General features: G+C 32.7%; 2 protein-coding genes and 1 pseudogene across 2 annotated transcripts in view; 2 read left to right on the top strand and 1 right to left on the bottom strand.

Annotated features, from left to right (window-relative positions):
• The window catches only part of LOC125834031 (uncharacterized), a 509,901-nt gene that overhangs the window by 171,759 nt on the left and 312,833 nt on the right, over positions 1-25,309 (bottom strand). The gene's annotated exons all lie outside the window — the stretch shown is intronic.
• LOC125834012 (trimethyltridecatetraene synthase-like) lies at positions 6,188-7,808 on the top strand. The gene is made up of 2 exons (XM_049513189.1): positions 6,188-7,093; positions 7,185-7,808. The coding sequence occupies exons 1-2, from the start codon at positions 6,188-6,190 to the stop codon at positions 7,806-7,808; spliced, it is 1,530 nt and encodes a 509-aa protein (XP_049369146.1).
• Positions 8,139-25,309, top strand: part of LOC125833843 (cytochrome P450 71A1-like) — a 28,892-nt pseudogene continuing 11,721 nt past the window's right edge.

The following is a 25,309-nucleotide window of genomic DNA, read 5'->3' as shown; positions in this document are numbered from 1 at the left end:
AATTCTCTAGATGTCGGACCAAGAATTTAGATATACCTAGCGATTCACTTAGCATATAGTACACTAGGAAAGGATTGTTATTACTAGGATTTCTGTGTTATAAGCTTGTGGGGAACATGTATACCCTAGTTAATTCTCTCATCTTGATAAACAACCAAAATTGACTTTTGTTTACTAATTACTTACTGAATTCTTACAATTTGTTTCACAAATTCGCCCCCTCCCCCCCCCCCCTTCCCTTAAATACTTGTTTCTGGAAGTAATTTGACTAAACTAATATAATTATTGGTTAAAGTTAAGTCTAGACCATTTTCCTCATGGGATCGACCCCAACCTATAAGTTGGATTTTGTACTTGATAACGATCGCTTATACTTCTTTAGGGAGGTGTAATTTGAGCGTATAAAAGTGAAGGAGAAAAGATACCAATTTGTATCACCCAGATACCAATTAAATTCAAGTCATAGCACGAAGGAGTAGAAAGAACTGAGTTTTTTTTCTAAAGTCCTATAGCCTCTCGAAGAAAAGTACGGACATCATCGTACCTTTTTGCAAGACTCTACTAGACTCATTTTGGTACAATGAGATCAACAAACCTAGGGCTCTGATACCAACTTTGTCACGACCCAGACCGTTGTAAGTGGCACCCACACTAACCCTCCGGTGGGAGAACCAAAATTACAGCCCAACTAATCAACATAACCCAAGTAATAAACATTTAAAGCTACAGAAGCAGGTTTAAATAACAATAAAAATGGAATTCCCATAAACTCCAAGGGCTCAAACAATTAACTAACCAAACTAATACGGAAGACCAACCCCTAGAACCTGAAAGACATTGTACCAAAACTCTACTAACGTCAAGTCTAAGAACAAAGGGTATAACCCCAAACTAAACAACAACTTAAACAAATAGTTTGAGTCTGAAAAGAGTGGACTTAAACAAGAAAGATTCATGGCAGCCCAAAAGAACTGGCTCGCCCTTGAATTCGGTCACGCTCAATAGTCACCTAGCTAAGGTCTATCTATAGCCGCCTGAAGATGCCCGTACTTAACAAAGAACAAGCAAGTGCAGTATCAGTACACAACCACAATGTAATAGTAGGATCACGCGGCTATCCCAAAGGTGAAATATATATAAGCAGTCACGACAAAGTAAAACACACATATACAATATTAGTCATCACTTACAAATAACGCACAATTTCACAACTCTCAAGAAATACAATTATCCTTTTAGAGCAACACACAGTCTTCCAATATCAATCATCATTAGATATGAACGTAATCATCACAAGTATATACAAAACACAATTCAATGGTCCTCTCATGGAACCCAAACCCAAACGGTTAGCATACTGGTTCGTGGTACCTGATCTAAGTTAGTGTGCCAAAACGTGGCCGTCGATCCCATATTTATGCCGAAACATGGCAACCGATCTTATGTTTATGCCGGAACGTGGCAACCGATCTCATGTTTATGCCGAAACGTGGCAACCGATCCATTCCTTAAGCCACAATCACAATCACAATCACAATGAACATTCTCATAATCATACAATCAAGTGTTAATTCATGGCATACCATCATTTGTTTATACTCAATTACATTAGGGATGATCAATAGGTTTCATTCACATACATACATGCATTACAATGAAGCAATTACAAACATATATCACACCAACATGAAATCACAACCATCACCTGCCTCGAATCCAAGGCACTTGAATCTTCCCTTTCCGGATTCTTTCGCTTGTTCTAGGTCTACAAACAACAATTTGTAAGCAAGGATCAACAAACAAAGGTATAATTATCCAGATTATAACGAACTCAATAACCCTAGACCAACCCTTGATCCCCATACCCAGATTAGGGTTTTTTCCACCATAAATTCCAGATCAAAACCCTCCTCTATCGATAATTACCCAAGAAACTAAGTTCTACGGATCGAAAAATAGATTCAGGGAGTGAAAACTTTACCTTTAGCCTCAAGAATAGTGAAAAATGGTCAAGAACTCATCTGGGGATGTTTCCTAACTCTCAAAGTCGAAAAGTGCAGAATAAAACATTTTTGGGGTTTTATTTTTGACTTAAGTCACGTCTGTCCCGTTACATATTGTAATATATTGTTGATCATGTGGCACACCACTTATTTTGAACAACAATCAAAAGGTAAAAATTATCGCTCAATATGGACCGTGTGTATTAAATTCTAGCAAGTTGCACTATAAATATTTCTCAAACTTTGTTGAATTATTATATCTATTCAACTTCAGTCATTTCTATCAAAAATGGAGATCCCTTGGGTTTTCATAGTGTTTGGCTCATGGCTACTGGCGTTAGCTTTTGTCTTAAAATTATTCAACCATCCGAAAAGGAAACTATCACCAGGTCCAAAGCCATGGCCAATTATTGGCAATTTGAACCTCCTTGGTTCACTCCCACATGTGTCTTTTCACCATCTTTCTCAAAAATATGGAGATTTAATGCTACTAAAATTTGGTTCGAAGCTTGTTTTGGGCCAAGTGCCGCTGAGGCGCCGCCGCCAGAGAGGGATAAGTTGGCGCCAAAGCGGGATAAGCGAGGCAGAATGTAAATTTCTAGAAATTCTATTTTCTCCATCTTCCTAAAATACCTAAATAAGTCGTAAAACATCCTAGAACCCCAAAAAAGCTGCTTTAAGCTTGGGAAGGAAGGAGAAGGATAACTCTAGCGTGGGGATGGTGAAATCTTGCGGATTCTTGGACAAATTCACCATGACAAACTCAAAAAACTCGAATCAAAGTCAAAAACTCCGTACAACTGTTTGGCGCCCAGGTAGACTAGGTTTTTACGATTGAGTAGTTTTAAATTTGTGCTTACTATGTGATATATGTAAATCAATGGTAGGGTTGTGTGTAGACCTTCGTGCACCGGGTAAATACATGAATAATCCTTAGAATTTAAAGTATGCGGCTTATGCCTTGTGAGGAGGAATTGATGAAGTGTTAGAGAAACCTAGAATTACTATCATGGATAGAATTGGGTCAAGAATGAGGACATGAAATCAAGAGTGGACTAGATTTATGAATGTATGCTACACCCGATAGTTGAAGGGATGAAATCGAGGAATTATGATGAATTATGATTAAACCCTAATAAGAAATCCTAATGATGAACTAGGGTTGAGTATGGCCAATTAGTATATATGTGATGGGGACTGAGCGGTAATTCGTAGGTGATGGTTGTGGTTCTATGTTGGTGTGATGTATGCTTGTTCTTGTTTCATTATGATACTTGTATATGTATGAATGTTGCAATGTTGATCACACTTGTTGTAAACGAGATAGATGAATATCATTGCCGTGAAATCATGACTTAAATGTATGATCTTGACGATGTACTTGTGTTTTGTGATTGTGATATGTGAATGAGATTGGATTGCCACGTCCCGACATAACTAACTTGGATCGTATTGCCACGTTCTGGCATAATCTTGGATCGAATTGCCACGTTTCGGCATAATATGGGATCGTCTACCACGTTCCGGCATGCTAACTGTTTGAGTATGGGTTCCGTGAGAGGACCAATAATGTGCTATTAGATGTGAGTTGTTTGTTGTTTGTGTGCTTGTTGATAACATAGTATATGCTTGATATACGTTTGTGAAGTATAGTGTTGTATTAGTTGTATAAGTTGTACTTAGAGGGAACGTGTTATGACGATTTATAATTGGTCGTTCTTGGGTGTAATTGTGAGAGTAGCGATAGTGTATATGATGGAATAAACTTAGGTGGATTTCACATCGGGGGAAAGAGATTGGGTTTAATGTTAAGAAAACTTGAATTAATTTATTATGTGACTGTGTTTAGTAATGTGATGAGGAAGCAAGGGTATGACGTGAGCGGGTAGTTGCATGGGCGGTGGTTGTACTTGGGCATTTTCTATGTGTTTTTAGAATGGTTAAGCTATGATCAGGGATTTGGTAAGTGGGTTGAGTCAAAAAGGGGGTTAGTAATCAGGGTGCTAAGGTATATTGGAGGTGTTTCCAAGAGAGAGTAAAGGTGGAGAAGCAAGTAGTTTATTTCATGATCTTACTAGTTGGTTTCTTATGTTATGTGGTGGGCGTCGGGTTGATCGATGATGCCTACCAGTACGTGTGTTTTGTACTGATACTACTCTTACTATGTCTTTTTGACATAGTCTGGATGCAGGATTGGTGACGTTTCATTAGGTGAAGACAAAGAAAATCTCCAGCAACTTCTGTTCTTCCTTCCGCATGGTGGGAGCTGTGTCTCTTATTTATTTTGTTCAGTTGTACTTTAGTAGCTCGTGTACCTTTTTAGACTAGATCCATGGGAGTTGTTAAATTACTCGTCAAGTTTGACTACAATTATGTCTAAGGGTATTATTTATAAAATCAATTGTTATATTTATTTCTGGTTTTCTTAAAATTTTCTCATGTTTTACTATTAGGATATGAGGGTTCTCCTACTTAGGTGTTAGAGTGGGTGCCTGCACGGCCCGATGGGTTGGGTTGTGACAATTTTTTTTAATTTTTTTTTTTTATATGTTGAAACAAAGATAAGAAAATATTCCTATCGCATATGAAGAGAAATATCAACATTGTCGGTATATCTAAATACTAAACTAAATATAAATATTATATAATATTGTCTTATAAATATTTCTTATAGCCGCGCATAGCGCAGACAATTTCACTAATTAATCTAAAACCTGAATCAAATTAAAACACAATCCACCCTATAATTGATGCACTGATCCCATCCTTTTCTTATTCCGAAACTAGAAGAAGCCCAAACGTTCAAACCATTCCATTTTAAGAGAACAAATCTTGAAATTAAAGTGTTTTTAAGTGCTTGTTGAGACGTGATGATTCTAGGCAATTAATTATAATAAAGATTTAAAAAATAATTTAATCTAGCCAAAAATAAATAAATCTAACGGTGCTTATCAAGGTGAACTGATTGCCTTAATAGTCATTCAATTAGTAATAATGACCATTAAGGATAATTTTATTTTATTTTAAAAAAATATTCGACTTTTCTTAAAAAAATTATTTGTAAAAGATGATTTTATTTTATATCAAAAAAAAAATTATTTGACTTTGCTTAATTCATTTTAACGGTCATCTTATGTGAAATTTATATTTTTTAATGAGAAATAATGATGTTGCAAATTTGTTTTCAATTTCCAATTCTCTTTATTTTACAATTTAAAGCAAATACTATTCAAACCCCTGTTAGAAGCATGAAGTTGTAAGATGTCAAGCTAGAATCACTCGTGATTTGTATATCAATATTTTAATTTATCAGATTTATTCTATCATAATTTTCATAGTAGTATTGACATTTAATTATTCTTCAGATTTATTCTATATAAATAAACATAAATTAAAGGTCACAAATCATAGAGATAAGATTAGGCATTGAAAGTAAGGCAAGCCAAAGTTGAAAGTGTAACCGTCCAAAAATTATTTTCCGCAAAGAAAAAAGGGACTTACAATTTAGGATTATCAATTCCAAAATGGCAAAAATAAAATAAAATCATAATATATGAAAACCATCAAAATTCTCTTCAATTCTTAAATAGTCTTTTCTCTAATGAGTAAATCATAGTTAACACTTAATAGCCTAAACAAATGCTTACTTTCCAAAGTGACGTAAAAGAGTTGTGCACAAATTAAACTCTATATTGACAAATTAATTTCTTAGCTCTTTTCTCAAAATGAATTTGTGAATCAATGCACATTTATTAAGAAAAATATTTAAGGACATAATTTAAGTCATATTTTTTACTATTGTTCTTTGTGACATCATAAATATAATTTTATAAGTAGTGCAATTTATCTCTAAAATACTCTTCCCATCTCAAATTAGTTGATCATTTTCCTTTTTATACGCATATTTAGAAATCATAAATAAGAAGATAATTTTACTAATTCACCCCTTAAAAAACTCATTGAAAATTTTACAAAGAAATGTGAACACTTTTAAAAAGAATTAGTTGTAAAGGACAATTATTTTTAGTAAGATGATCAACTAATATAAGACATGAAATATAAATTGAGTTTATATGCACTAGAGGGAGTAATAATATATGGTGGCAGAATTGTCCTATAAATATTTCTGAAGCATTCTTGAATTATTATATCTATTCAACTACTTCAGTCACTTCTTATCAAAGATGGAGATCTCTTGGGTTTTCATAGTGTTTGGCTCATGGCTATTGGCATTAGCTTTTGTCTTAAAAATATTCAGCCATCCGAAAAGGAAACTACCACCAGGTCCAATGCCATGGCCAATTATTGGCAATTTGAACCTCCTTGGTTCACTCCCACATGTGTCTTTTCACCATCTTTCTCAAAAATATGGAGATTTAATGCTACTAAAATTCGGTTCGAAGCCTGTTTTGGTAGCATCATCTCCAGAAATGGCTAAAGAGATATTGAAAACACATGATACTATCTTTGCTTCTCGCCCTCCATTAGCCGCTGGTAAGTACACTAGTTTTAACTACTCAGACATGCTATGGGCACCTTACGGTGCATATTGGCGTCAAGCTAGAAAAATTTACCTAACTGAGATATTTAGTCCTAAGAGGCTTGATTCATTAGAGTATATCCGTGTCGAGGAAGGGCGAACTTTGATTTCTCGTCTTTTTCCTCACTCAGGAAAACCAATTTTGCTTAAAGACCATTTACCTAGATTTACACTTCGCACTATAAGCAGAATTGCTATGAGTGACAAATATTGTAGTGATCAGTCAAACTCAGATACTTCAATAGCAACACTCGAAAGACTGCAATGGATGTTGGATGAGTGGCTTGTTCTAGGTGGGGTGATGAATCTTGGAGATTGGATACCTTTGTTTAGTTGGTTTGACTTGCAAGGATACGTAAGGCAAATGAAGGCATTAGGGAAGAATTTCACTCAATTTTACAAATATGTAATTGACGATCACAATGCAACAAAGATGCAAACAACAGGGGATTTTGTTCCAAAGGACATGGTTGATGCTCTGTTGCACCTTTCTAATGACCCTAATCTTGAAGTTAAACTTACTTCTGATCACATGATGGGGCTAATAAATGTAAGTTCACTTATTTTCGATTCAAGTAGATAGACTATTTTCTTAATTTGTTGTTGATACTTGGTATTTTTCGCTATATATCAAATGGCAGAATTTGCTAGCTGGTGGAACAGATACTGCAGCAGCAACAATAGAATGGACATTTCAAGAACTTTTGAGGCGACCAAACATCATCGACAAGGCACGCCAAGAACTTGACAGAGCCATTGGAAAAGAACGATGGGTAGAAGAAGAAGACTTCTCTAAGCTACCTTATATAGATGCCATAATTAAAGAGTCATTTAGACTTCATCCTTTATGTGCATTGCTTCCTCCTCATTACTCCATTGAGGATTGTAAAACTGCTGGTTATGACATACCAAAAGGGACAATTGTTTATGTAAACGCGTGGTCTTTAGGAAGAAATTCAAAGTATTGGGATAGGGCAGAAGAGTTCATTCCTGAAAGATTCATAGAAAATAACATAGACGTGAAAGGACAAAATTTCGCATTGTTACCATTTGGTTCAGGAAGGAGGAGGTGCCCGGGGTATAGCCTTGGTATGAAGGTTGTTCGAACAACAATGGCTAACTTGTTGCATGGATTCAATTGGAATTTAACAGGAGATATGAGGCCAGAAGATATAAGCATGGAGGAGATGTATGGATTGTCTACACACCCAAAAAAGCCTATAACTGTGATTATGGAACCTAGACTTCCCCTCCATCTTTATTAGAGCTAGCTACAGAAGATATAAGCATTAAGTTAAAATAAAAATCCACTTTTTGATGAAGCAACACTTCTTGCTCCATCCTATAAAAATGTAGTGCATGTATAATATAATCTCTTTTTGAAAGCAACGATCAAATATCCTAGCTAGCTTTATATGGACAAGAGGAGGAAAATGCCATAACAATTACGTACATAGAAGTCCTCTCCCATTAAATAAGACTTCTTTTCATTTTTTTTCATCTTGTAATATTATGTTTAACAATTGTCCTATAAATATTTCTGAAGCATTCTTGAATTATTACATCTATTCAACTTCAGTCACTTATTATCAAAGATGGAGATCTCTTGGGTTTTCATAGTGTTTGGCTCATGGCTACTGGCATTAGCTTTTTTCTAAAAAATATTCAACCATCCGAAAAGGAAACTACCACCAGGTCCAATGCCATGGCCAATTATTGGCAATTTGAACCTCCTTGGTTCACTCCCACATGTGTCTTTTCACCATCTTTCTCAAAAATATGGAGATTTAATGCTACTAAAATTCGATTCGAAGCCTGTTTTGGTAGCATCATCTCCAGAAATGGCTAAAGAGATATTGAAAACACATGATGCTATCTTTGCATCTCGTCCTGAATTAGCTGCTGGTAAATACACTAGTTTTAACTACTCAGACATAACCACGCTGTCCGTCGTTTTAATTTATTTTATTTTATTAATTAGTTTTAAAAAAAAGCGACGGACGGCATCTCTTAGTCCGTCGCTTTTTGGTCAAAATATCTAGTCAAACATTTTTAAAAAGCGACGGACAGCGTCTCTTAGTCCGCCGCTTTTTAATTAATTTTTTTTTTAAAATTTTTGTTAAAAGCGACGGACAACATCGCTTAGTCCGTCGCTTTTTTCGCGTGTTTTTGCTAATTAATTATTTTATATAGATAGTGACGCAATTCGTTGCTTTTTATTAAAAATAATTATTTATTATTTTAAAAAAAGTCACGCCGTCCGTCGCTTTTTATTAATTTTAATTGTTTAATTATTTTTTAAATTAGTGACGGACAACATCTTTATGTCCATCGCTTCTTGGTCAAAATATCTGGTCAAATATTTTAAGAAAGCGACGGACAATGTCTCTTAGTCTGTCGCTTTTTGGTCAAAATGTTGGCCAAACATTTTTTTTTATAAAGCAACGGACATAGAGACGTTGTCCGTCGCTTTTTTAAAAATATCTACACTAGCAGACGCGATTTTCCCCATTTCTCCATATAAAAAAACAAAATTGAGAAATATTTTGATTTAATGTTATTTAAATCGTCTTCCGGAGAATGGTTTTGTGTAAAATAAAAAACAAAAAAAATTATAATACCGACTTTCAGATGTCGGTAAAATTAAATAGCATGTAATAAATTAATATTAACTTTAAATAAATCGTCCTCCGAATGACGGTTTTATATAAGTTAAAAAATAATTTAATATAAAATACGGACCTCCCGATGTCAATATTATTTAATTAACATGATTACTTTTTATTTATCTTAAAATTTAATGTGATACCGACCTCATGAGGTCGGTATTTTTTATTATATCTAATTACTTTTAATAAAAGCGACATCCGGAGGTCGGTATGTTTAAAATATTTCTATTAATCACAATTTTGCTATTGTGCATAATATTAAAATTTCATTTTACACCTACGATTAATTGTTCAAAAAGTGTAACAATTTTGTATACTTTTACAAATAAAATGTTAGAATTCGTGAAATAAATAAATAAATATATATAATTCATATTTAGAGTATGAAACTACGTTGATATGAATTAGGAGATAATTATACTTATATTTATAGAGTAATGTACAAATCCTATCAGTCCTTCGTCTAATCATAAACTTAATATCTCATGTCATGATGTAGTCCGTCGTCTAATCATAAACCTAACATATAATCCATTCCAGTATGAAATGCGAGATAGTATTATTATATACGTTCGATCTTGAATGGATGTCAAGTGTAGTGATCACCTCCTAATTATGATGACATGTAAAGGATACTTCATCGGAGTATGAAATACGTTGATTAATTATATATATATTCCTCGAGTAGTTTAACAAATCAAGTCTTATATACTAGTGGTTCAGATATGAAATACATTATCAATTATATATTAAATTTGATATTGATAAACTTTTGTTGATCAATAAAATTAAATTTATATAATTAGAAGGTATATAATTTAAATTTATAAAATTAACTTGATCGATATATATAATTTAACTACACATCAACAAAAGTTTAATTTAATAAATTTAATTTATCGATCAAGTTAATTTTATAAATTTAAATTATATACCTTCTAATTATATATATGGCCAAACACATATACAACCCCTCTAACTTGTCCACATTTTTCATTTTGGCACTTTATCTTAGTCTTGTTCCATTTTAACCCTTGAACTCCATTTTTTATGTTCCATTTTAACACGAAATACTATTTTTATGATTTATTTATTTTTATATATATTCTTCAATTGCAACTTCTTATTTTAAATCGACATGTGTCATTTAATTTTAGTTAAAAAATTAAAAATTAACAAAAAATAATTCTTTTTAAAAAATAATAATTTCTTTTTAAGAGTGTTATGTACTTCTGTGTGAAAAATAACCGACGAAATTGTGTTGGTTTTCTATCTTTAAAATCACTGACAACCTTATAACAAAGTCAGTCGAGTTGTAACATTGTTTTGTAGTGTTATTAGCAATGAACAAGAGCCTTTTTTTAGTAGTGTTATTAACTAAGTCAGTCAAGTCTTTTTGAAGATGGGTTTTTTTATTCGTATTGATTTATATTAAAAATTAAAAGTGAGTATTTGCGTTTAATTTAGATAGCCTAGATGATAAGAAAAAATAAATAAGTAGTGTTATTTAATTTGATTGAATGTTTAAGAAAGAAAATCAAAGAACTTTCGTCAATTTATTTTCATGCAAAAATACAGAGAAATATCAAAAAATAATATTATTGTTTGAAAATTTTTATGTTCGTTCGCGAATGTTTAATTTTTTTAATTAACAGGCACACGTCAATTTTAATTTTTTAATTAAAATTACATATACATACATACATACATATATACATATATATATATATATATATATATATGTATATATATGTAGATATGTATGTATGTATGTATATGTAATTTTAATTAATAAAATCAACCTCAAAAGGTGAGTTTATATTAAAATAAATTAATAAATACCGACCTAAAGAGGTCAGTATATTTAAATAATTATTTTATTTAGATAATATCGACTTCACGATGTCGGTATGTTGACACCCAATTTTGACAGACCTATAACCCTTTCGGAAGTGCTATTTGGTTAAATACGTGTTTTTATAAAAACATTCCGAGTTTAAATTTTTAATCGATTTTGTCTAAAAATTATATATTTTAGTTTGCATGCTTTATAAAATTATCGTAAATATTTTTAAAATTATAAGTAAAACTCGGAATAATTATTTTATTCAAATGTTTTAAAATTTAAGTGATTTTTATTATATAAAATGTTATAATATTTGTAGTATTTTAATTGGATAGCATTTCTTTAATTTTTCTCGAAATCATTTAATTTTTAGCCCATTCTAATTTAATTCCTTTCAATTTTAGCTTTTCCCTTATTCAATTCATTGCAATTCTAGCCACCTCAATCCAATTTCGTTTTCAATTATAGCCTCTTATATCAATTTTAGTTGCAATTTTAGCCATTCATTCATTGAAATTATAACCCTTTTTGTCCAAATTTTGAAACATTAGTTTAAATCTTAACCGTCCATCCTTTAAGTGAATCCTAGATCAAATCCTAGCCGCTCATCTTAACTAATCCAATGGATCAAATTAAATCTACCTAACCTTCCTATTTTTGACCTAAAAAAAGACCATACCCTCTAATCTCTTCTCTCTCAAGCAGCCCTAGCTCCTCCTCCGGTTGCCCTACCCCCGCCGCCCTCCTCCTGCCGCTCTCCTCCCGCCGCCCTCCTCTTCTCATCTCTTCTCTCCTTGCTCCCTCCCGTCTCTTCTCACCGGCGAGACAAGTCGCCGCCTATCTCTTGTCTCTCCAATCAACATCAACAGCCGGCGAGGAGAGCAACATCTCCGGCCAACTGACCCCGACCTCGATCCACTGCCCTTCTTCTTTAATTGAAGGTTAGGGTTTCATAATATTATTTTTAATTCTTGAAATTTGAGTATTGAATTTGTTAATTAGTGTATTGAATTAGTTTTTTTATTGATTGTTAGTTTGAGTGATTGTTAGTTAGTAAGTGAATGATTTAGGGGTTTTTGATGGTTAGTTTGAATTAGGGATTATTTGATTGTTAGTTTGTGTTTGTTGATTGTGAAATGAAAATTTTAATGTTGGGGTTTGTTTGAATTAGGGTATCTTAGGATTTGTTTGAAATTCGGTATTTCTTGAGTTAATTAATTCGATTTTGGAATTGTAAGATTAGATCGAATTAGGGTATTTAAGGAGTTGTTTGAATTTAGGATTTTAATTAGCACTAGTTTGATTTTGGGATTTTAGGACTAGTTTGAATTTGTGATTTCAAGACTAGTTTGAATTTTGAATTTAGGACTAGTTTGAATTATTATTGAAGTTGAACTTAGAATTTGAACATGAACTTGAACTTAGAATTTGAAGTTAATCTTAGAACTTTAACTTGAAATTAGAACTTGAACTTAGAACTTGAACTTGAACTTAGAATTTGAACTTGAAATTAGAACTTGATCTTGAATTGGAACTTGAACTTAGAACTTGAACTTAAACTTAGAACTTGAACTTGAAATTAGAACTTGAACTTAGAACTTGAACTTGAACTTAGAATTAGAAGTTGAACTTAGAATTAGAAGTTGAACTTGAAATTAGAAATTGAACTTGAAATTAGAACTTGAACTTAGAATTAGAACTTGAACTTAAAATTAGAAATTGAACTTGAAATTAGAACTTGAACTTGAAATTAGAATTTGAACTTGAACTTAGAACTTGAAATTTGAGTATAGAATTTGTTAATTAGTGTATTGAATTAGTTTTTTTATTGATTGTTAGTTTGAGTGATTGTTAGTTAGTAAGTGAATGATTTAGGGGTTTTTGATGGTTAGTTTGAATTAGGGATTTTTTGATTGTTAGTTTGTGTTTGTTGATTGTGAAATGAAAATTTTAATGTTGGGGTTTGTTTGAATTAGGGTATCTTAGGATTTGTTTGAAATTCGGTATTTCTTGAGTTAATTAGTTCGATTTTGGAATTGTAAGATTCGATTGAATTAGGGTATTTAAGGAGTTATTTGAAATTAAGATTTTAATTAGCACTAGTTAGATTTTGGGATTTTAGGACTAGTTTGAATTTGTGATTTCAAGACTAGTTTGAATTTTGAATTTAGGACTAGTTTGAATTATTATTGAAGTTGAACTTAGAATTTGAACATGAACTTGAACTTGAACTTAGAATTTGAAGTTAAACTTAGAACTTGAACTTGAAATTAGAACTTGAACTTGAACTTAGAATTTGAACTTGGAATTAGAATTAGAACTTGATCTTGAACTAGAACTTGAACTTAGAACTTGAACTTAAACTTAGAACTTGAACTTGAACTTATAACTTGAACTTAGAACTTGAACTTGAACTTGAACTTAGAATTAGAAGTTGAACTTGAAATTAGAAATTGAACTTGAACTTAGAACTTGAACTTAGAATTAGAACTTGAACTTGAAATTAGAAATTGAACTTGAAATTAGAACTTGAACTTAGAACTTGAACTGGAAATTAGAAATTGAACTTGAAATTAGAAATTGAACTTAGAACTTGAACTTGAACTTGAAATTAGACTTTGAACTTGAACTTAGAACTTGAAATTTGAGTATAGAATTTGTTAATTAGTGTATTGAATTAGTTTTTTTATTGATTGTTAGTTTGAGTGATTGTTAGTTAGTAAGTGAATGATTTAGGGGTTTTTGATGGTTAGTTTGAATTAGGGATTATTTGATTGTTAGTTTGTGTTTGTTGATTGTGAAATGAAAATTTTAATGTTGGGGTTTGTTTGAATTAGGGTATCTTAGGATTTGTTTGAAATTCGGTATTTCTTGAGTTAATTAGTTCGATTTTGGAATTGTAAGATTATATTGAATTAGGGTATTTAAGGAGTTGTTTGAATTTAGGATTTTAATTAGCACTAGTTAGATTTTGGGATTTTAGGACTAGTTTGAATTTGTGATTTCAAGACTAGTTTGAATTTTGAATTTAGGACTAGTTTGAATTATTATTGAAGTTGAACTTAGAATTTGAACATGAACTTGAACTTGAACTTAGAATTTGAAGTTAAACTTAGAATTTGAACTTGAAATTAGAACTTGAACTTAGAACTTGAACTTGAACTTAGAATTTGAACTTGGAATTAGAATTTGAACTTGAACTTAGAACTTGAACTTAAACTTAGAACTTGAACTTGAAATTAGAACTTGAACTTGAACTTAGAATTTGAAGTTAATTTTATGATAATATGTTTGTGTCCATCTAGTATTGATATTTAGCTTTAATTTTATGATAATATTTTTGTGTCCATCGATTGTTTGTTAAGCATAAGTACCAACACTAGTTGATCCTATTGATGACAAAATTGATTTTCTTGCAAGATCGATTTGTGTTCATCTAGTGTTGACACTTAGCTTTAAATTTAGAAATAATATATTTGTTAAGCATGAGTACCAACACTAGTTGATCCTATTGATGACAAAATTGATTTTCTTGCAAGATCGATTTGTGTCCATCTAGTGTTGACACTTAGCTTTAAAAATTAAATAATGTGGTTTTGTTGATGGATTTAGTTGTTGGAATTAAGTCAAAAGTAAACTAGTTCAAGTTATAAAGTTGTTAAGTTGTTTAAATAAGTTAAATTAATTAATGTGATTTAGTTGGTGAATTTAGTGTTGTATTAAGTCAAAACTAAACTAGTTAAAGTTGTTAAGTTGTTTAAATAAGTTACATTAAAAAATGTGGTTTTGTTGATGGATTTAGTTGTTGGAATTAAGTCAAAATTAAACTAGTTAAAGTTATAAAGTTGTTAAGTTGTTTAAATAAGTTAAATGAATTAATGGGGTTTAGTTGGTGGATTTAGTGTTGTATTAAGTCAAAACTAAACTAGTTAAAGTTGTTAAGTTGTTTAAATAAGTTGAATTAAAAAATGTGGTTTTGTTGATGGATTTAGTTGTTGGAATTAAGTCAAAGCTAAACTAGTTAAAGTTGTTAAGTTGTTTAAATAAGTTAAATTAAATAATGTGGTTTTGTTGATGGATTTAGTTGTTGGAATCAAGTCAAAACTAAACTAGTTAAAGTTGTTAAGTTGTTTAAATAAGTTAAATTAAATAATGTGGTTTTGTTGATGGATTTAGTTGTTGGAATTAAGTCAAAACTAAACTAGTTCAAGTTATAAAGTTGTTAAGTTGTTTAAATAAGTTAAATTAAAAAATGTGGTTTTGTTGATGGATTTAGTTGTTGGAATTAAGTCAAAACTAAACTAGTTAAAGTTATTAAGTTATTTTAATAAGTTAAATTAAATAATGTGGTTTTGTCAATACTAAACTAGTTTTAGGACTACTACTAGTAAAATTATTATTAAATTTTATTTATAATATAATTGAATATCTATATTTTTGTAGATGGATCATCGTTTGTGGATGTATAATATGCATTATGAAACTGGTGCTGGTTTGAAACCTGAGTTTATTGACGGTGTTAGAAATTTTATTGAACATACAATTATATATATCAATAGTGAATATATTTATGATATGTATATATATTGATGTCAATATTTATATTTAATATGCAAAATGACTTTCATAAGTACGTCGCTGAGAATCTATATAGTTCGGTTCAATTGACACATGAACTATCCACTCAAATTTGGAAAGAAAAAGTGGTAGGGGGGACACACAAGGGTAGATGATATGGTCTAGGCTCTCGCAATGATGTTAGACGCCTTCAGTCAGGCTTAGAAGGTATTGGATCATCACGTCAAGCTGAGGCACTTGACGGTGTTCAGATTGCTGCTATGTCGGATCAAATAACTAAACTTACAGCGGCACTAGTAGAGTCGGAGCGGAAAAGAGTAGCTGAACAACAAAGCATGAGTGAGACCGTTCAGCAAATCAAAGAACAAGTGATGAACCTCGCTCGTCAACCTACTACTTCGGCTCCCGATGACACCGACGACGAGAGTGATGGGGATGATTATGTAGATCTCACTCCCTAGTTTAGATCTCTGGACATTTATGAACTTTTTGAAATTTTAAAACGAAATTTAAAAGACTTTATAAGTCTTTAATTTATGATTTAGATACTTTTGAATGTTATTTTAAGTTTGTTGTTTTATGTTTTGTTTAGATTGTTTATAATTGTGTGTTTGATTGGGCTGAATAGTGTAGAATTGAATTGAATTGCATTTGCAGGTGGGCAGCAGAAGCTGCGAGTTGCTACTGTCAAAAATATTGCAGAAAAAGCGACGGACTGCGTGGTTTAGTCCGTCACTTTTTTGGGTTTTAATTTTTTTTAAAACCCAGAAAAGCGACCGACAGCGTGGTTTAGTCCGTCCCTTTTTTGGGTTTTAAAAAATAAAATTTCCAGAAAAGCGACGAACTGCGTCGCCCTTTAGAAATTTAAAAAAATGAAAATTAAAATAAAGCGACGCAGTCCGTCGCTTTTTAAAAAAATTCAAAAAAAAGAAAGTAAAAAAGCGACTCAGTTCGTCGCTAAAAGAGACGCAGTCTGTCGCTTTTTTGAAAATGACGTTGTCCGTCACTTTTTGAAAAGCGTCGAGCTAAAAAGCGACGGAAGTGACTGCCTTGCTTTTCCGTCGTTTTTTGACAATTTTTTAGTAGTGTAACTGTCACTACCCGAGCCTACCCTGGACGTGGCCGGCACTCGAGAACCATTGCTGGTCCCCAAGCAAATCCTCATCCTGGCTGATTACAAGCGAAAAACTTACTCAAGCAAAAATGGGAACTCCAAATGTCAAAATATAAACTTTAAAAACTCAATTTGAACTTGACTCCAATAAATGTCTGAAAGTAATTAACAAGTCATAGTAAACTGCCTCATGACCTCAAAAGAAATAATGAGAGACTCCTCGACTTTTAAACTATCTATGAAGCCTCTAAGTATTACGATAGATGTCGGGATAAGACCCACGACAACTGAACCAAAAGCTGGAAATAAGTGTGAAGTCCTCCGGAAAGCAAGGAGGCTCACCAAAACTAGCTGGAGTGCAAATGGTATCAACGAAGAGCCTGATGATGAACCTGAAGACCTGTATCATCATCATAAAAAGATGCATGTTGAATGACGTCAGTACATTGAATGTACGAGCATGCAAGGGGAAAACTGAAACATAGATAAATGAACTAACAACATAGGAAGACATACTCACCTCAACTCAACTCAATTCCAATATGAAAAAATAATATTAAGAGATGCAATGTTTAAAACATTATAAAATAGGAGATATAAACTCAATGATGTATAAAAATACAATAAAATACTCTTTACTCTTATTTGGGAGATTATCTAACCGACAACCATCACTATGATCTATGTGATGATACAACGTCTCGCCCACACTGCCAGAACTATCCTATACCTTGCCGGGGTATAGAACACTTCAACTAACTGGATCTACTAAGCTCTGCCCGAAGGCACTTAGAATTCATCTAAAAAATATGATCTTATACCCATGTTGGAATACTCATTGGTGCTTATCTTATAATTGAAAGCAAGGCAAGACAAAGTTGAATTTGTAATCATCCAGAAATTATTTTCCACAAAGAAAAAAGGGAATTACTATTTAGGATGATCAATTCCGAAATGGCAAATTTAAAATAAAATCATAATATAGAAGTCATCAAAATTTTCTCCAAATTCTTAGATCATCTCTTCTCTAATGAGCAAAATGACAATTAATACTTGATACTTGATAGCCTAAATAAATGCTTACTTTTCAAAGTGACTTAAAGAGTTGTGCACAATTTAAATTCTATATCGCCAAATTATTTTTTTAGCTCTTTTTTCAAAGTGAATTTGTGAGTAAATGCACACTTATTAAGAAAAACATTTAAGAAAATAATTTAAGTCATATTTCTCACTATTGCTCTTTGTGAAATCATAAATATAACTTTGTAAGTAATGCAATTTAAGCCTAATCTTGAAGTTAAGCTTACTTCCTATAGTCTGATGGGATTAATACATGTAAGTTTACTTATTTTCTCTACAACTAGTATAACATTTTATGACAATAGATAAATAGATCATTTTCTTAAATTTGCTACCTTTGTCCTTAAAAGAACAAAGAAGTTTACTTATTTTCTCTACAACTAGCTAGATCAACATTTCATGACAATAGATAGATAGATCATTTTCTTAAATTTGCAACCTTGGTCCTTAAAAGAACAAATGAGTTTACTTATTTTCTCTACAACTAGCTAGAACAACATTTCATGACAATAGATAGGTAGATCATTTTCTTAAATTTGCTACCTTTTTCCTTAAAAGAACAAAGAAGTTTACTTATTTTCTCTACAACTAGCTAGAACAACATTTCATGACAATAGATAGATCTATCACTTTCTTAAATTTGTTACCTTCTCCTTAAAAGAAAAAAGAAGTTTACTTATTTTCTCTACAACTAGCTTGAACAACATTTCATGACAATAGATAGATAGATCACTTTCTTAAATTTTCTACCTTTCTCCTTAAAAGAACAAAGAAGTTAACTTATTTTCTCTACAACTAGCTTGAACAACATTTCATGACAATAGATAGATAGATCACTTTCTTAAATTTGCTATCTTTGTCCTCAAAAGAAGAAAGGGCCTAAAATGCCTCTCAACTATTTCAATTGATATAAAATTATCTTCCATCCCCCCCCCCCCCTCCCTTCCCTCCCAAATACACGTGATATCAATCTTTTGGCTAAAAATTATCCTTATATCTAAAAATCACAGTCATAAGGTGGATGGAGGATAAATTTATACCAAATCTCATATATAACCCTATTGTTATACAAATGGCTCACATATATCATTTTCTCTAACGGAAATGAATAAATTGATTTTAATTTAATTTTTTAATTACTACTTTTTTTGAAAAAAAATATAATCCATATGGGGTATATTTTATTCTCCTCACACATATATTTTTTTTACTTTTTTGTTTCAACTATTAATTTAAATTTATAATTTAAGAAAAAAAATAAGAAACTCGAATAATGATAATCAAAGAAGTAAAAAATAATTTTTGTATGATAATCAAAGTAGATTTAAAATTCGTAATATTATCTCTTAAATATATATGTGGGGTGATTTTCCTTTTGAAATTAGAATATTTACCGTTTGTGGACTAGTAAAATTTATTTGGAAAAACTAAGCAAATACCCCATAAAAGCAAAATAATTACAACATATACCCCTTTACATTCATATCCCACCAAATAATTACACTATATACCTCCAACTATTTTCGCTTAACTATACTACATAAGTATCATATATTGTATTGGTATCATTAAGGCTGGTAATTTCGCTTATACTGATTTAGAAATTCGTAATATTATCTCTTAAATATATATGTGGAGTGATTTTTCCTTTTGAAATTAGAATACTTACCGTTTGTGGGCTAGTAAAATTTATTTGGAAAAATTAAGCAAATACCCCATAAAAGCAAAATAATTACAAACATATACCCCTTTACATTCATCTCCCACTAGATAATTACACTATATACCTCCAACTAATTTCGCTTAACTATACTAAATAAGTATCATATACTGTATTGGTATCATTAAGGCTGATAATTTAGCTTAAATGATACTAAATCATATATATATTGTATTGGTATCAATAAAGTTTCTTGTTAAAAAATTACTCATTAGTCAAATATATATATATATATATATATATATATCATTAACTAATGAGTCATTTCTGAACAAGAAACCTCAATGATACCAGTATAGTATATTTATATGCTGATTTAATATCAAGTTAAGCGCAATTATCAGCCATAATGATATCAATACAGTATATGATACTGATTTAGTATTAGTTAAGTAAAATTATCAGTATTAATGATACAAATACAATATATGATACCGATTTAGAATCAGTTAAGCGAAAATTATCAGCCTTAATGAATGGAGGGTATGAACTGTAATTATTTATGAGAGAATGAATATTTCAGAAATTACTTTGAATTTGAGTATGAACTTGTAATTATTTTGAATTTTATGGCCTTTTGTGTAGTTTCTCCAAATTATTTTTTTGGTGCTTATTGAACTCTTTAATCAATTGGTTGTAGGAGTGATTCAACAAGTAACTTGATTTAGCCAAAAAGTTATACTCCGGTCCGGTGCTTGCCAAGGCGAGTTGATTGCCTCAGTAATTGACCATCAAGAATAATTTTGTTTTATCTTTCAAAGTTATTTTACTTATCTTACTCAATGTAATGATAGATTGAATTTTGTACTCTTCAAGAGAAGTGACAAGTAATCTGATTAAAGAAAATAGTCAAAAAAAAATTCTTTTACTAATTTAGAACATGGAATCAAATCAAGAACACGACACCCTAAATTAACGCACCGATCAATACTTTAGCAAGTAATTTAAACTAGCCTAAATTTTTCTATCATTACATGTCAATACATATTGATTAATTAGCTAAATTTTGTATTTTTCAAAAAAAAAAAAAAAACAAAAAAACTAGTGTTGTGACAAATTTAAATTTTAAAAAATAGTTCAAATACTATTTTAGAACCCGGATCAAATTAAAAAACAAGCCACCCTAAATTTGATGCACCTACCCATTTATCCTTTTATTCCAAAAACTAAAGAAGTTTAAGTGTTCATTGTAACACCCCAAAAAATTTTCGAACTAAGACTCGAACCATCCTTCATTGTGAGTAGGATTTTACCGAGGAAATTAAAATTTCTTTAGTGTTAAGGTCACTAGATGTAGAACCTTGAGTTCCAAGAAGAACTAAAGAGAGTTCATTCAAGTCATTCCTAAGTTCCTTTAAGTTTTGGGTCAACTTCAAATGACCATAACTCTCAATACAAGATGAGTTAGGTGGGCTACAAATTTAACGACCTGTTTTCATCATTATAGAAATGCCAACGGGGGAAATTTGGGACCGAAAAAACTTTTTCATAGTATTTGGATTTTCCCAACCTAGTCCAGTGTCACGACCCAGACCGTCGTGATTGACACCCACACTAACCCTCTGGTGGGAGAACCACTACTACAACTCAAACCAAACAACTAAACCAAAACAAAGGCATTTAAGTACACGAAAGTAGGTAAATACTAAGGAAAGAAATAGAGTTTCCATAAACTCTAACAAAAGTCTAACATTAATAAAGTAACAATGCGGATATTCAACCCCTAGAACCTGAAAGTCAATATACCAAAACTCTACTAGCGACAAGTCTAAGAACAAGGGGTACAACCCCGAAACTAAGCAACAACTTAAACCAATAGTCTGTGTTTGAAAATAATAGAATATCATCAACATATACAAACAATGAACAACTTCGCGATTCTCACATATCACAGTTATATCAATTTAGAGCAACATACCATTTTCCAATATCAATTATCATTAGATATGAACGAACTTATCACAAGTATGTACACAACACAATCCAATGGTCCTCTCACGGAACCCAATTCAATGGTCCTCTCATAGAACCCACACCCAAACTGTTAGCATACCGGTTCGTGGTATCCGATCCAAGTTAGTGTGCCGGAATGTGACATCCGCCCATTCAACAAACCATAATCACAATGTATATTCTCACAATCATACAATAAGATGTGATTCATGACATATAATTATTCAACTATCCTCATTTACAACAAGTGTGATCAATAATGCAGCATTTGCATGCATACATGTATCATAATGAAGCAAGAACAAACATACATCACACAATCATAGAATCACAACCATCACCTACCTCGAAACAAACTTGAAACCCTAAGAAACTTGATCTTTCCCTTTCCGGATTCGTTCCGCTTGTTCTTGGTCTACAAACAATCAATATAATATGAGAATCAATAAACAATTATTAATTACCCGAATTACTAACAATTCTATGAACCCTAGATCAAACTCATGATTCCAACTATCCAAATTAGGGTTGTTTCCACCATAGAATCTATAGCAAAACCCTCCCCTATCAATATTCACCCATTCTATTACGTTCTATGGATCGAAAAATGGATCCGGGGAGTGAAAAGCTTACCTTTAGCCTCAAGAATGGTGAAAAATGAGTAGAAGTCGTCTGGGGTTCGTTCCTTAGCTCTAAAAGTCAAAAAGTGCATAATGAGGTTGTTTAGGGGTTTTTTTAATGACTTTAATTCACGTCGAATGCGCCACAGCGGCTGTCATCCCGCTGTAGTGGCCTCGCTAAAGCAGCAAAACTCAGCGCCAAAGCGGCATTCTCGAGACAGAGAGTTATTTTAAGAATTCCAAACTTTTCATTTCACAACACACCTCTAACCAACGACGCTCAGAAAAATACCGTTCACATTAAGAACGATTTCGGGAGTTATACTCACCCGAATTCAATTTCATAAAGTCGTACGAATTCCTTAACGACCTATCTAACTACTCATGAAAATCATAAATAAGTCACCCGATTGTTCCTACACCTCAAAAACTCTGATTTCATCCAAATCTGGACTAGGCTAGGAAATCTCAAGTTACTACAAAAAAGTTTTCTGGCCCAAATTTTTTCTCCATTGATTTTCTCTAATGACGGAATCAGGTCGTTACATCCAGATTTGGACGAAATCAGAGTCTTTAAGGTATAGGGAAATCTGGTAACAATCGGGTGAGTTAATTTTGATTTAATTATATGAGTAGTTAGATAACTCATGAAGGAATCTGTACGACTTTACAGAATTGAATTCGGGCGAGTATAACTCCCGAAATCAATTTTAGTGTGAAGGGTATTTTCTGAACATCGTTGGCTAGAGATGTGTTGTGAAATGGGGGTCTTGGATTTATTAAAATAGTTCACTGGTTCATGCAAGCCGCATTGGCGGGGGTTTTTGCCGCTCTAGCGGGGCCGCTGCAGCGGGGTGAGGGCCGCTCTGGTGGGTTCGACATGACTTAAGGTCGTAAATAAACCCCTAAATGACCTTATTCTGCACTTTTTGATTTTAGAGCTACGGAACAGACCCCAGACGACTCTTAACAGTTTTCCACCATTCTTGAGGCTAAATGTAAGTTTTTCACTCCCCAAATCCATTTTTCGATCCGTAGAACGTAATAGAATGAGTAATTATCGATGGGGGATGGTTTTGATCTAAATTCAATGATGGAAACAACCTTATTTTGGATACTTGGGATCATGTGTCTGATATAGGGTTCATAGAATTGTTAAAAATTTGGGTAATTAGTGATTGTTTATTGATTTCCGTATTATATTGATTGTTTGTAGACCAAGAACAAGCGAAACGAATCCGGAAAGGGAAAGATCAAGTTTCTTAGGGTTTCAAGCTTATTTCAATGTAGGTGATGGTTGTGATTCTATGATTGTGTGATGTATGTTTGTTCTTGCTTCATTATGATACTTGCATGTATGCGAATGTTGCATTATTGATCACACTTGTTGTAAATGAGATAGATGAATAATGAATGTCATAAATCATGACTTATTTGTATAAACTTGAGAAGATACTTGTGATTGTGATTGTGCTCGTGGTGTGTGTTGAATGGATCGGTTTCCACGTTCCGACATAACTAATTATGGGATCGGTTGCCACGTTTCGGCATAAACATTGGATCGGGTACCACGTTTCGGTATGCTAACTGTTTGGGTTTGGGTTCCATGAGAGGACCAATGACTTGTCATAATTGTGTATATTATTGAGCATGTGATAATCGATATTGTATATGTTCGGTATTTTGCATGTTGATAATGTTGTATTGACTTGCTTACATTACACTTAATGGGATAGCTGTGTGATCCTACTAGTACACTGTGATTGTGTACTGATATTGCACTTGCTCTTTTTTTTGTTGAGTACAGGGCATCTTCCGGAGGCTATTGACAGACCTCACTTAGAAGATCAGTGATCGTTCGAATTCAAAGGCGAGCTAACTTTTCCGGGCTGCCATGGGTTCTCTTTCGTCTATGTCCACCATTTCAGACTTAGACATATCTATTAGTTATTAGTACATTGGTTGGGGTTGTATCCCTTCTTGTTTAGAGTTGGTTCATTGTTAGATGTTTTGGTATATTGACTTTCAGGTTCTAGGCATTACTTCCGCAATGTTAGTTTATTATTGTTAGATTTTTGTTAAAATTTATGGGAACTCTATTTCTTTCCTTAGTATTTTTCCTACTTTCGTATACTTAAATGTCTTAGTTTTGGTTTAGTTGCTGGGTTGGGTTGTAGTAATGGTTCTCCCACCGGAGAGTTAGGGTGGGTGTCAATCACGATGGTCTGGGTCGTGACAAAGTTGATATCAGAGCCTAGGTTCATTCATCTCGATGTACCAAAACGAGTCTAGTAGAGTCTTGCGGAACGGTACGGGGACGCCTTTAATTTTCTTCGAGAGGCTATAGGACTTTAGGAAATCTCTTTGTTTTCTCTTGTCTCCTTTCGTGCTATGACTTGATTCCAATTGGAATCTGGCGATTCAAATTGGTATCTAACCTCCTTCACTCTTCTGTCCGCAAATGGTTAACACTAGATTCAACGGCGTTAGGCCCGTAGATCCCGTCAACGCTCCAACTAAGGAATCTGCAACTAGAGGTCGCAGTCGAGGCAGGAGTAGAGGAAGAGCTAGGGGAAGAGATCGTGAAAGAGTAGTGTTCCATCTTCTGGCAATTATTGACTCGGGAATGAACAGAGTCGCTTCACTTCAAAGTGTCTGCTGGGAATGGAGTTGTTGTTGAGAATGATCCTGTGAATGAGAACCCTCCTGCGCATCATGAAAAGATAGAGGAGAATGTTGATGTTGAGAATGTTGAGGATGTGGGACAAGAAGAAGAGGTGCAGACTGAGACTACCGATGTTCCTCCCATGGAATGCAGATCTTCTACTTTACCTCCACTTACCTAGACCCGATTTCATGCTCTGTTTTGGAGAAATATGTGCCTAGGACTTTGAGGGATCGCAAGAAGGTTGAGTTCATGGCTTTGGAGCAAGGTGGTATGACAGTGGCTGCTTATGAGGCCAAGTTTCATGTTTTGTGTAGATATGCTACTCAATTGGTGACTACTAAGGAAGAGAGAATCCGGTTATTTATTAGGGATTAAATTATGAGTTGCAAGTATTATCTGTTCATATGACTTATGTAGGGAGGAGCTTTATTGAGGTAACTGACTATGTTAAGAAAGTGGAGGGGTGATGCGAGACGGACAGGCTAAGACATTGGCAAAAAGGGCCAAGAATTCAGGCA

The sequence above is a fragment of the Solanum verrucosum genome, unplaced genomic scaffold (genome assembly GCF_900185275.1).
Source record: "Solanum verrucosum unplaced genomic scaffold, falcon-dt-bn FXZP01000108.1, whole genome shotgun sequence".
NCBI lineage: Eukaryota > Viridiplantae > Streptophyta > Magnoliopsida > Solanales > Solanaceae > Solanum > Solanum verrucosum.
Note: the sequence above shows the minus strand (reverse complement) of the source record. Positions and strands in the feature narration are given on the sequence as shown.

What these genes read in the sequence shown, in the direction of transcription:
- LOC125834012 (XM_049513189.1), top strand. Translation starts at nt 6,188, where the DNA reads ATGGAGATCTCTTGGGTTTTCATAGTGTTTGGCTCATGGCTATTGGCA. An exon ending in ACATGATGGGGCTAATAAAT is followed by an intron (nt 7,094 to 7,184) that starts GTAAGTTCACTT and finishes ATCAAATGGCAG; the next exon opens with AATTTGCTAGCTGGTGGAAC.